Genomic DNA, 13,299 nt, shown 5'->3' with positions numbered 1-13,299 from the left:
GCAATGCCTATCGTTATAAGAACTGCTCATTACAGCACATTTAGTAGCAATAAATGACTTTCCTTCTAAAACACAGTAACATAACCGGTTTCCATTGAGAATACCACTTACTAATCCCCCCAACCCAGTGAGCGCTTTAGGGGATAATCGCCTTCCGCGTGTTACATAATCTTATCACCCCCGCTCATAAATGCATTACATCACACCTATTTCATGTCACCTGGGAATATACTGTTGGAATAGTTGTTAATTACAGGTGTATGCAGGTGATCGGCGCATAAATACACTCTGTCCAGGTGAGTTGTGTTGTATTGCATTTTGCACGGGTCGCTGTTTTGATTTTTATATGTGAGAATGAATTGTGTGATTTTTTAATTTTTTGAATTACTTAAAATATTCTCCCTGAGAATAACTATGAATAACAAACATGTTGATTATATATATGATGTTGTTTTAATTATTCAAACAGGCGTATATAGGTGTATAATGTTTTCTCCTTATTTTTTTCTAAAATTTAAATTTAATAAATATAGTTAGGTGCCAATGCAACGCATTTCTATGTTGGGAAAGAGTCGAGAAGCCAGTCAGCTGAAATTCAGTCCAAGCGAGTCATATTTTGGGCATTCTTTGGTTTCAGGAAATACTTAAGCGCTAACACGTGACTTGCTGTGAGTTGGGTCATAGTTTAGTCAAAACAGTTCAGTAGGCTAGCGAGGCAGACCGGAGCGCTCTCGCAGCTGGGCCACACGTGTGATTTACATGAAGTTATCGTTACGGGAATTGATATTGTGAATATTTTTCATATACGTGGATGTATTTTTCGATCAAGGTTTGTGAAAACAGCATATAAAGTATTTGATGACATCCGCGTTTATTTTACCTTTAGTTATCGTTTTCTTGATAACAAATATATTTCCTTGTTTAAATTATATTTTCCAGAGGTTGTAGATTTAAGAGAACCTGAATATGCTGGATGATTTTATAACCTTACGTTATGATACTTATTTAATTGTAAATCCTCAAAATTATACATTAAATCAAAGATGTATGTATAAATATATAGATGTATATATACGTCTTTGATTAAATATAGATCTATCATGTTATGTTTCTAAGCCAAGATCGAGAGAAGATTCAGACACGATATTGGTCCACACGTTTATTTACTTTCCGAGTCGAAAGGATAATCAATTTTAAGAATATTCGTTTAGAATTCGCTTATAACACAAACGCTAGTATCACTTGGATTTCGTGATTCACAACCAGGTTGTGAATGTATAGTAAATATTGCCTTATTTGGAACTCAACTATTTTCAGATACTGACCAATAGAGAGCCTCTTTTCCGGTTTTAGTCAAAATCACGTGACGATTGGAGTCCCACCCTGTGCTTTGGTAAAGCGACAAGATGGCGGATAGCAGGGGATTGACAGCCGAACAGCGGCGCGAGTTATGTGAACTGTTCAGTGGGGTAAGAAGACAAAAACATTTACACTCATAGCATATCAATCAGTTTCGAAATAACCATTTGCTATCGACCTGATATCACCTGTAATTAACATTTCACAGGTGCAAGTGGAGGGGTAGCTATGCACTCATTTCCGATTTTGCGTCCCCTCGATACGTGAGGGTCACAAGTGCCCAAACTCAGTATTATTGTATATAAGTACCGTTATGAATTGAATGCGACTACATTATGACAGATGTGTATCGTTGTTGTCTTCTGGCATATAATTAAACAATTATGATGATCAGAAATAAAAATGTCACCGAATTCTCTTACCTGTGAAGTTCGGACCGGTTTTGCGACCGGTTTTGCGCACTAGGCTCGGTGTCACCCAAGGCCGAAGTGGGGAACGACATGAAGCTAGTTCAACTTTCGTATAGAGTGTACTATGTATGTAGGTATAATGTATGTATAAACATTGAAGAAGATATACAGTATCAAAATACTTAAGTGATGCATTCGCTATCGCTTTTTTTATCGATTTTCACCGGGAGATAGGCCTAATTAATAATGAATGCTACAAACGATAGATATGTTCAATGTAGCCTAACTCCCACAAAGAAACATATGCAGTTAAAAAATGTAAAATAGTCAAATTCCATTTCATCACATCAGAGACCATATTCCGAGTGATTACATGTGACTGATGTTGTTATCTTACTTCCTTTTAAATGTTGAATTCAAATTTAGACTGAAATAAACTCACATAGATCTAGGCCTAGGCCTATTCAATATTCAATAAAATTTGCAATTCCCAGGAATCGTTCACATAGATATAAAATTATCCACATGTTAAATAAGTGACATTATTGTCCTACTTTCAAACTTCGCTGTAAAGTTTTGTCAATTATTTTGTCACTTTCATGAATAAGACATCCCTTTTGTAAACTTTCTGGTCTAACTACAAGGAAGAAAAAACTTTGTTTGAAAAATGGCTATCGTTGTTTGTACACAGAAATCTGACTTGTTTTATCTACACAGCTTAAGTCAAATGAGGTTAACATTTTGTGGTCTGTGGTGAGATGGATGGGGTCAGTAGAGCTTGGTTCCCCGGAGAACTGCTAGCAGACCACATGGGTTTGAGTTGGGGCATTAAAAGGAAAACGTTGTAATATGGGGTTCTTCATCCTAGTATCATGGGTTATGGTTGCATCAGGAAGCCCATTAATTTACTCCTTTTTAATGGAATGGATAACCACTTAAGCGATTCACCCTAAATTAGGCCTCGAATGAATAGCATTTTTTCTGACTTTGGTAAGACAACATTGACGTTTTTTGGTATGTATTGACATTAATTCTAACTTGTTTTATCACTCAGTTAAAAGAGTACTGGTACTTTTGATTCACTGTCAAGATTGTGAAGCTATGTGTAAAGACATTAGGCTCACTAGAAACTGAGAGTGCAAGTTGTACGGGGGCACTGTAAGGGGAAAATATTTGTTTATCATATTTGTAATGATCTATCTTTTCACTACACAATCACTTTCTGAAAGCACCATTCACCCATGGTGTAGAAATGTTCGCTACGGCTGGCTGACTGTACCTGGCGACCTGATTTCAGGAAATTTGATGACTCAACATGTTCATCCTGCTACATGTCATAGGAATTCTGGTGTGGCCAATGAGGAGGGTAATCCTGGTGTAAGGGTGAATTTATGAGTTTATCAAGATAGGTTCTTTAAGTGTAGAATTAATGTAGGAATGTCTGGTCATTCTCCTGCTGTCAGGAGCTCTTTGTTCTAATATGGGCTCAGTATTTCACCCACAAAGGGGCTCTTGTCTTAAATGCCAATACAAGAGTAAAGCCAAGGATTGTCTTTCAGCTATGGTTGGATGTTTTGGGGTCAATAGTTACGGGGGGGGGGGGGGGGGGGGGGGGGGGGGGGGGGGGGGGGGGGGGGGGGGGGGAAGAAATGTACCCATTCACTTATTCAGGTTATTCTTACATTAACTAATTAAAGTGATTAAAGTTGACATCTGTGAGTATCATATTATCAGTTATGGCATACAGGGAGGTTTTTAGTAGGAATGTGTATTAGATTAGTACAGCTTGACTTCTCAAAGGCTGTCTACCCTCATCAGAAGTAACATGCTTTTCACCATACACATATATATTCTGTAGAGAGGCTGTTAACTACAAGAGTGAGTGAATGGGTATGGTTTTACGTCGCTTTAAGCAATATTCCAACAATATCACAACTGGAGACACCAGAAAAGGGCTTCACACATTATACCCATGTGGGAAATAAAACCTGGGCGTTGGTGTGACAGGCGAACACTTTAACCACTAGGCTACCCCTAACATCCAGAGGGAGCAACTCGGTGAAATAGTTTTGTGCTATATCATCAGCTTTCTTTCTGCTTGTGATGTATCTACATGAATATCATTGTCTTACCAATAGAAGCATGATTTTGCCCAAATCATTTGTCACACCTTCATGTCATTTCAAGTGCTTCAAAGAAAACATTCAGAATCTAAATTAGGTTTTCTTTTTTGAACCCAAAAATGTTTTGACACCTCAGCATGCTCAGGGATATGTTTGGTATTGCAAGAATTTGCAGAATTGTTTTCACCTTTCTTGTCACATTTATCACAGGTCAAGGCCAGGTTCTAGGTCATATCTTCAAAACAATGTTGAATGAAATTAACATTGTGTAAAAAATATCCTCCTTGAACATGAGATGAATGTTATCAACTGTGTAGTGTGGTTGCCATTAGTTGTATATACCTGTAGGCTGTTCCTGTCTATGAGGGGCTTGCATGACATTAAAGGATGGGCAGGGCCTAGTCAAGTCTTCCGGTTTGTGTTGGGGTTGCAGCAACCTCATCATAAGTTGGCAAGGCTGAAAGGGAAATTAGAATAACATGTTTTGGCATGTGAATTTGAACGGTGGCTTATGAAAATTAGATTTGACTTGCCCTGTGTCGAGGAAGTGAGGCCAGGTGTTTTGCCATAGGAAGAGAAAGCAACAGGGCTACAGCTGTTTTGTGTGTGTCTGTGATGGAAACACCTTCTTGTTCATTTATATGTCATTATTGTGAGATGGATATGCAGTGTTCAAAGTTTAGGGTTTCATGGGTCTGCGAGGTTCTATGGTATTTGAATCTAGGGACCCCCTAAGTCATAAGTTAATCGCATTTGGGTTATGACAAGGACATACTGACTATATTCCTTGATGTTAAACTCTGTATACATGTCTGAAATTTATGGCAGGAAATTGACCAGTACTGTCTTCTGTCAGCTAGCTGTTGCTAGGCTGTTGTCATTGGTCCACTTGTTGCGTGAGACATGCACTCAACACACCATGTGAGAGGATTGTTATGAATCTTTAACAAAGCCAAGATAATTATTTGTAGCATTGATTGTGTAGGTACATTCCAGGATTATCCCAGATGTCAAAGTTGCTTCTCATCATCATTAGGAGAGTTTTACAAGGAAGGTAATAGCATTGGATCGTTACTAGATTCAGAGATAGGTAGCACAGGAGAAGACCTCAAAGGACCTTAGATTCCCTCCTTAATTATAAACCTGGTTAATGTAAATTGTTAGTAAATGGCTTGTGATTGTGACCTGTAAATCATTTTAAAATTCTGTCAAGATATTTCAGTACCTAATTCTTGTTTTCTTTTTAGTCTATTGGCTGCCTAACTCAGTATTATTGGTCGTCTTCATCTGTTCTATTGATGGACAAAGCCATAATACATGTTAAGACATGAATATTATTTGCCATTGTATTGATTGTTACTCAATATACCATAACCTAGAATAACTAGCCCTGAATGCCATGACATGAGATACAATGAGCGCTTGCCTGTGTTATCAGTGATGAGTAACCCTGTTAGGAACAGTGGCTTTTTGATTTATCCTTCTCTTCATGATATGAGCGCAAGGGTGATAGCAGGATTCGGATAAGTGATGAGATTAACAAAAGTAAACAATGTACAAAACATAATGACATAGTCACCCAATGCTAATGATAACAGTCTTCGACAAGCAGTTTTATCTTTGAACCTTCTAATATGAGCAAGGGTCAAGGCCAAATGTAAATCACTGTTATGATAGATGTAGACTACCAGTATACCATATTCGGTGTATTAAGAACCCTGCTCCAGAAAGCACTGACCAGCTTCTAGACTAATCTGTGAGTTATCTTTCTAAGGGCATCCTACTACTACGGAACGTTTACATGACAGTCCTTATTTTCTTGTGCATATTAAAGTTTGGTTTTTTTTAAAGAAAACAGCAGGGTAGAATGGGTACATAATTGCCCTGTAACTGTTATGAAAAACGTTCTATATAATTTGATTGACGTTTGACTTAATTTTGTTTACTACCTCTCATTCTCTGACAAATTTGACTTCTGTTAACTTGTTTTAATAAGCAATTATCTGAGTGCCTGTGGCTCTTATTACCTCGAATATGGTACCAGTGATAAGGAAGAAGATTGTGTTATCTCTCTGGTCAAATCGTCCATCTTACTTCCTATCAGTGTAACATCTAGAAGGTGATGGTTACATGTAAAGTGACTTGTGTACCATCATGTTATGCTGTTCTAATGGAGGACTTTGAATTGGTTGACAATGGTTGTGGTATTGTCAGATTAATTGCCCACTCAGAGCTCCAGATTGAGCAATTGAGTTTAGGGTTTCCATGTTAATTGAGTTGTTACATTTTTCAATATTTTTTCATTCATCTATTCATCACTCTATTGGGTTTTTCGCAAAATTGGTAAACATTTTAAGATTTAAAAAAAATGAAATAATGTTTTAGATGTATGTAACTGTTCTAAATATATAGGCTTGACTCGGAAAGTAAATTAGCTCGTAATTGTGTTACGGAAATTAGTTCCTTTGTACGCATGCTGAAAATGCTTCATTGGGTATTTACGCATGCTGTTTTTATAAATTTGAGTTTTTCATTTAATGCATGCATTTCTGTACGCAAGTTAATTGGTTTTTGAATATTTTGGGGGGTGTTTTACGCAGATACGCTTCTTATCTGTAGCTCTGCCGTTGATGGTGTAATAAGGTGTGATAGCAGTTGACACTGTTGATATTTACTCCCTGTACTTCAAGTGATTATCGTGAACAGTGAGTTGTAGATCAAGGTTGTCTGCTGATATAGATGGCCAAGTGTAACATGTATGGCTGGGAAGTGTATTACCATGTATATTATACTTATACCATGAAGTAATAGCATATGCAGTGTTTTAAATTAAGGAGGTCCTGGTATTCTTGAGATTTGCTCCTATAATATTTACATCCAGGTACCCCCTGGATTTTCAGATATTGACATTAGGGTTATGACAAGGATACAGTCTGTGTCCACCAACCCAAGGCATAATACGTTAATCTTAGTATGCGGACTAGTACAAGTTGATCTTACTAGACCATAAACTTTTTGACTAGACTGAGGTTTCGGACCAATGGATATAAGTCATCTGAACCGTGAAGATTCTGGTTTGAATAGTTCTTCACGAATCCATACATGTCGTAAGAGGAAAACTACCAGGATCTGGTGTCCAGACTTGCTGACTTGGTTGATGTATAGCATTGTATCCCAATTGCATGGATCGTTGCTCATGATATTGATGAATCACTGGATTGTCTGGTCCAGATTCCATTATTTACAGACAGCAATCTGTAGCTGGAATATTGCTGAGTGTGGCGTTAAACAACAAACAAGGTTTTCGTTGAGAATAGTGTAGACACTTTCAACAATAGCAAAAACATATTGAGAAGAATTTACATCAGCATTCAGTAATAGGTGTCTTGTCATGTTGATGTGATGGGAATGAACACTGTCACATACGATTGTTTCCCTCCCACTGACTTGTGGGTAATCTGGGTCATACATAGTCAAAAGGTTACGCATACGTCTCATGATCCTGGTAACATGATATGCCGTCATCACTATGCACATGTTGTCATCTGAGCAGACATGAGTGGCTTGGGCATCCACTGATGCATGTTACATGATAAATTGCCACACTGCAGTTTGCGACAAACAGGAGAGACATTTGAAACTATGTGCATGACATGAAAAACATGTTGTTTTAAGTAAAGTGTGTTTTGTCATGGAGAAATTTGTGTGAAAAAGGGCGAGGTTTTGTCATCTGAAGTCGAAAGATTAGTTGTTGCTGTTTTCCCCTCAGTTTTTGTTGTTGTTTACACAGTGTGCTATTTGTCCTGGTAGTTCAGAGAAATGTTTCTGTTGCATGTTGCCAACCTAATGTTGATGCTGTCATCATGGTGAATGTCGGATTATATGGTAAATGTGTAATGCTGTCATTTTGGTGAATGTGTCATGCTTTCAGGGTGAATGTGTCATGCTTTCAGGGTGAATGTGTCATGAAGTTCATGAGGAAATGTATCTGATTTCCTTATCTATGGTCATGGTGAAATCTATGATTAATCACCACATTGAAATGTTTGTTGCTTCAGTTAGTGGTAAACAAACCTTGCTGTCATCATGGTTAAAGGGGTTTTGCTATTACCAGCTTTCTACTGCTCCTGTTACTGTTTATTATACTCTTGTAAAACATCAAGTAAAATGCGGATCACTGGCTGTCACCGACATGTGCCACACCTCAGTGTGAAATGTTGAGAAATGAACTTCACCTCCCAGTATGTTTCAAAAGTAGGTTAAAGTGCAATTTTCCCATCTGACACCAACTTTCAAAGGATCGTTCTTATCTAATGTCACTTGCAGGTTACGTTTGTGTAAGGCCAAACCAAGGTTTTAATATGATTAATACGCCTCTGTGCATATGTAGGCTGTAATCCCTGGTGTATTGTGCTGTATAAGCTGTGCAAACATTGACCAGAATTCAGATTAGCTTGAGCCATGGTAGTACACACTAGACTTATTTTCGCCGGGGCGGTCGGGTAGCCTAGTTGTTAAAGCGTTCGCTTGTCACGCCGAAGACCCGGGTTCGATTCCCGACATGGGTACAATGTGTGAAGCCCATTTCTGGTGTCCCCCGCCTTGATATTGCTGGAATATTGCTAAAAGCGGCGTAAAACCATACTCCTTCACTCACTTATTTTAGCCTGTACTTTTTTTTCATAGCTCATAACAGCATGTCCCTGAATAGTGAGCAGCTCAGCGCTTGTTCCAGTATCTTATCAATAGCATAGAGACTATTGATGTAAGAAGACAAGATTAGATATGGTATTATCATTGACTTTATGCACAATTCCTAAATGGGATTCCCAGACTGCTGTGGCTGTTGTCACCTGGAAGACAAATTGGATTATCTCTGTCTTTGTACATAACTCATGTGCTTAGTTTTCCCTGCCTCCATCGAGTAATGGAAAGTTTGACAGATGCAATCCTTGTGAGTCTGACATGTTAGAGCTACAGCTTTTGCTTTACAGGGAATTCCAATTATTCTGACAATGTTAAGCAATAGTTAACATAATGTTGGAATAAGTTGTCATATTTCAACAGGGTCTCTATTTGCGCATTCCTGAAGTTCAAAGGTTAAACTCTTTCACTTCAGCTTGTTTTTCATTACAAATATCAAAGGTCATAGTTAATTTGAAAATCAAGAAAGGTATCTGTTCTGTCAACTGAAACATTGCATTTGTTAAGAGGTTACATGGCTCTAGAGTTTGTCGAAAAATATACATATTTATTTTAACTGGTTTTTAATTTGATTTACACTTCTCAAAATAAGTTATGGACCACCTGATTCTTTAATATTACTCTATTTAATCTGTAATGGCATGACAGATTAACTATGGTAATATGAAAGACCTTGTGGCCCTTTCCGCAATAGAATTTGGCTAGTCCTATTGGTCTTCCTACTTTCAATAGTTAAGGTATCATAAGGACTTGTAGAAATTTGCCATTTTAAAGGGTTTCACTATACATGTATGTTATGTGTGGATAATGTTAGTTTCTATCACTTTTTTTTAGTAATATATCATCATATGTCCATGACGAGGAAGTATTTTTGTAGTATTATTTGCATTATAATGGAGCTTAAATAAAACAAAGGTTTATTGAATTTGTAAGGAAATGGGATTACCTCGTACAAGGAAATTCAAAACTTCACTTGCTTGATGAAATCATTCACAGCATGTTTAGTCTATATTTAACTAAATGTTCAGTTTCAACATTGTCATCATGACCATTTGAAAGCATACATCAAAATAGTATTTCGTGACGGCATCTGCTTTTATGTAATGTAGTACTTGAAGAAGACGTGTTCACTTCTTTGTCAGTGAATTCCAATGTTACCTGGACTGTGGTCCTGTATTGTTTTGTCATTTGACCCAGACCGGCCCGGTACTGCCCAGCACTTAAATATTTTAACACAGCCTGAAAACAGCTTGTGTACACATTACAGGTGAACTGGCTTGGAATTCTGCCTATTTCCTTCTGTTATCAACCCTGTAGAAGCCAGTGTATGTAGTGGATTACCAACAGTGTCTATGACCTTGCTGTTATAGGACTAGTTGTGAGCAATCAGGGGTAGACGCCATATTTCCAACTGGTCCGCAGCTCGGACTAGTGGTTACGTGAAATAACCATCAATAAAGAGGAGTTTTACACAATGGACATGATCATGTGAAGACATTTTATATGAAAGCTATTAAGACATTAGATAGCTGGAAGTTGTACTTCGTAGATCGATGTTGGACCTATGTGTTGCAATAATCCTACTGTCATGTTATGTTGAAGGGTAGCCTTGCTCCAATGCTGTACTGAATTAAAGGTCCATGGGTGTAGGGTATTTCTATCCTTACAACAGGCAAGTCTAGATAAACGAACAGTACATCTAAGGATGCCAGTCTCTTATAGGAGAAAACTAGAAATTATGATAATTAATATTTATTAAAAACTTATAATTATTGCCTTAGAGACTTGTGCAAGTCTAGTTGAAGGGATGCTGGGTTCAAAATTAGTCTGCTAGCCTGAGACCAGTAAGATTCAGGAAGTACTAGTGATTTTTCCCAGTGGATTTCCACTCTTACCTTTTAGTAGATGGTAACACTATAGCATTTTTGCGTACTAGTGAAAATGAAAATAAGTGTCTAAACCTGTGTTGAGACGAGCTGAATAATGAGCTGAATAACATGATGAGTAATTGGTCTGGTGCAAAATGAACACCTGTCACTCGTGACTACAGTAGAAATAGGTTATGCTGAACAGCAGATGTGAAGCTTGCAGTTTGCATGTGATCGACAGACAACGAGACATGGCATATCTCTCCTGAACTCTGACCTTTGATAAAGTGCAATAATTAATGCTTTGGTTGTCTTATGTGTTATCAGTATGGGCCAGGTGTCGCCTTGCCCCTGCATCTGAGGGCAGACAGTATTTACCATCCTCTATTGTCTAGCGTTTTGTATCTCCATCTAATACCGTGGACCCACATGCCACAAAAAAACTAGTTTCAGAAGTGAGGTCACCGTCTCTCTTATCATCTTTGTACAGAATTCTTTCCTTCATGAGTTTGAATTCAACAACCAATCAAAATGCCTCTTCTGAAGACAGCTTTGGCCTAGGTCTACATATTGCGACCTGACTGAGCATGTATTAAAACGTGTTCAAAGACTTATCTTTAGCATAAGTTTTTAAGAGTACAACTAAGTATTAAGATGGGGGATAGAAATCCTTATGCTGCAAGACATTCTGGTTATATCTGGGATTTCATGCAAAATTTGAGAAAGCATTAGTGCTATCGCTGCTTGTTCAAATCGTGAAATAAAAGTGTAATTTGATTAGAAGTCTACTGTCAGCATTGAGTCTTTCAAACTGGCCTGAAAATGAAGCTAAGGTGGTGAATTGGTCCAGGTTAGGTATCATAATAGACTGGAGATATAATACCCTGGATAATCGAGGATGGGCTTCTTCTTGTCATAGGTTGATTACATGTGTTGAGGTGTATTAACAAGTTTCATTAGCTGTATATGTTGAGTTCTCCCTGTTTGAACCGTGTAATCATGTATTTCGAATCTTGGATGAACTACTGCATAGCAAGAGAATAGAAACAGGTTATGTTTTTTGGCCATTTCTTCCATTACATTACCTTGTAATATTTTTCAGTGATGCCCTAATGTTTACTTATGTTAGCTGAATAGCATTATTCTGGCTGGTTATTATTATTCTGAACAGGGTTAGAAATTGGCACTAGTCCTGTGGTCCTTGCCAAACTGCTCAATGGTTAAGGTATTGTAAGGACTAGTAGAAAATTGCCCCTTATAAGGCTTTTCTACTCCTGATGAACGAAATCATTTCCCCGAAATCAATCATTGATTATCAGAACCACGTTTTAATATGACACAAGTTGACAAGGGAAAAGAATAAGCTGTCACTTAGCCATCAACATGATTTAGGCAAAACAGATAACTTAAAAGTCTATCGCTTGTACTTATGACTTCATGTGTATTCAATGGAATACTTTTCCTACTTATTGGAGAGTGAGCCTCTTTAGTACTGTGTGAATGCATGGAATACCTATATTGATAGTGTCATTTCATGTTGCCCTCCATTACCAGACATGTCTTAACTTTGAACGAACAAAATCCTTTCTCAATCAAAGTCAACCTGAAGAGATTGCATTTCATGATATCGACCCAGGTGTTACATTCATAAGTAATGGTCATAAATTTCAACACTACAAAACTGACATGAATACTTGCAAAGAGTATTGATCTGTAATGGGACATAGGGAATTGATTTCTCTTCGTGAATTGTTATGATAAAATGTGTTGGCTGCAGCAGGACCAGACGATAACACACTAGGGATATTATCCTATTGTACTTTCGTGCCAATAATCGGGGTGCAAGAGGGGGGGTTTAGATGCTGCCTTGTTAACTTCAGATATACTACTCCAAAGCAGTAAAGAACACCTGATTTCTTACATGTGACTAGTTAATCTGTCATGTCATGACAGATTAAGCCTAAACTTCTTTTGAGTAGTATACATTATGTTGAGCACTTAGCAAGGTTGGGACACCCACAATAGTAGGTGTTCTTCAACTTCTTTTGAGTAGTATAGATTATGCTGAGAACTTGGCAAGCTTGGGACTCCCACAATCACCACAGCGTTTGTGGGAAGGTTAGGCTTGCTTGAAGTCAGCCGCAAGTCTGCCAAAAACCTTCTAGGCTTTGAGTAATAGCCCAAAATTGTCTTCCTGGCTTTAAGGATTATTTTCAGTCAATTTTAATGTTAAATATGGACAATTAGCCAAATATGTTGAACAAAGTTTTTCTAGAATTTGGCATCAGAACAGTGAACACAGAACAGAACAGAACACTTCAAAGCTGTTTAAAAGGGTCCTATGCCGAAGGCGCATAAGATTATTTGAAGTCAACATGAATATTCAGTTAAGGAAGAGTATATATATGCATGTCAACTTCTTTATTATGAAGAAGTTGACAACCATATGTTCTCTTCCTTATGTGAATCACTTCTAAATGCCTTTCAGTTAGTCATTCTACTGTTGTTGAAACCTTAATTGAGGCTTAGAATTATTTGAATTTTCTTCGTGTCAATAGTATCCTCGGAAACAATGATTGAATTGATAAAAATGTCATGTCTGAGACGGATCTTGCTCAGTTGGTCACAAAACATGCTTTCAAGAGAGTCAATGCTTTAAAAGGCTGGACACCATGAATCCCTAAACCTCTTTGCAAGACAGTAGTATATTCTTTCACTATCAACAGGAATCAGCTATCCCACATGTTTGATTTTTGGTAATGATGTTGATGACTATTTAAGGCAGTTAGGGGATTAATACAGTATACAGTATACAGCATGCAGGTTTCAGAAAAC

General features: G+C 37.6%; 1 protein-coding gene across 1 annotated transcript in view; it reads left to right on the top strand.

Annotated features, from left to right (window-relative positions):
- The first annotated feature begins 676 nt into the window (after positions 1-676).
- Positions 677-13,299, top strand: part of LOC124111440 (plastin-2-like) — a 43,004-nt gene continuing 30,381 nt past the window's right edge. Inside the window, exons 1-2 of the mRNA XM_046471147.2 lie at positions 677-829; positions 1,318-1,469. Coding sequence (XP_046327103.2) covers positions 1,407-1,469 — 63 coding nt within the window. The 5' untranslated portion in view covers positions 677-829; positions 1,318-1,406. The remainder of the gene's footprint in view (positions 830-1,317; positions 1,470-13,299) is intronic.

The sequence above is a fragment of the Haliotis rufescens genome, unplaced genomic scaffold (genome assembly GCF_023055435.1).
Source record: "Haliotis rufescens isolate VD_foot unplaced genomic scaffold, xgHalRufe1.0.p SCAF_6, whole genome shotgun sequence".
Lineage (NCBI taxonomy): Eukaryota > Metazoa > Mollusca > Gastropoda > Lepetellida > Haliotidae > Haliotis > Haliotis rufescens.
Note: the sequence above shows the minus strand (reverse complement) of the source record. Positions and strands in the feature narration are given on the sequence as shown.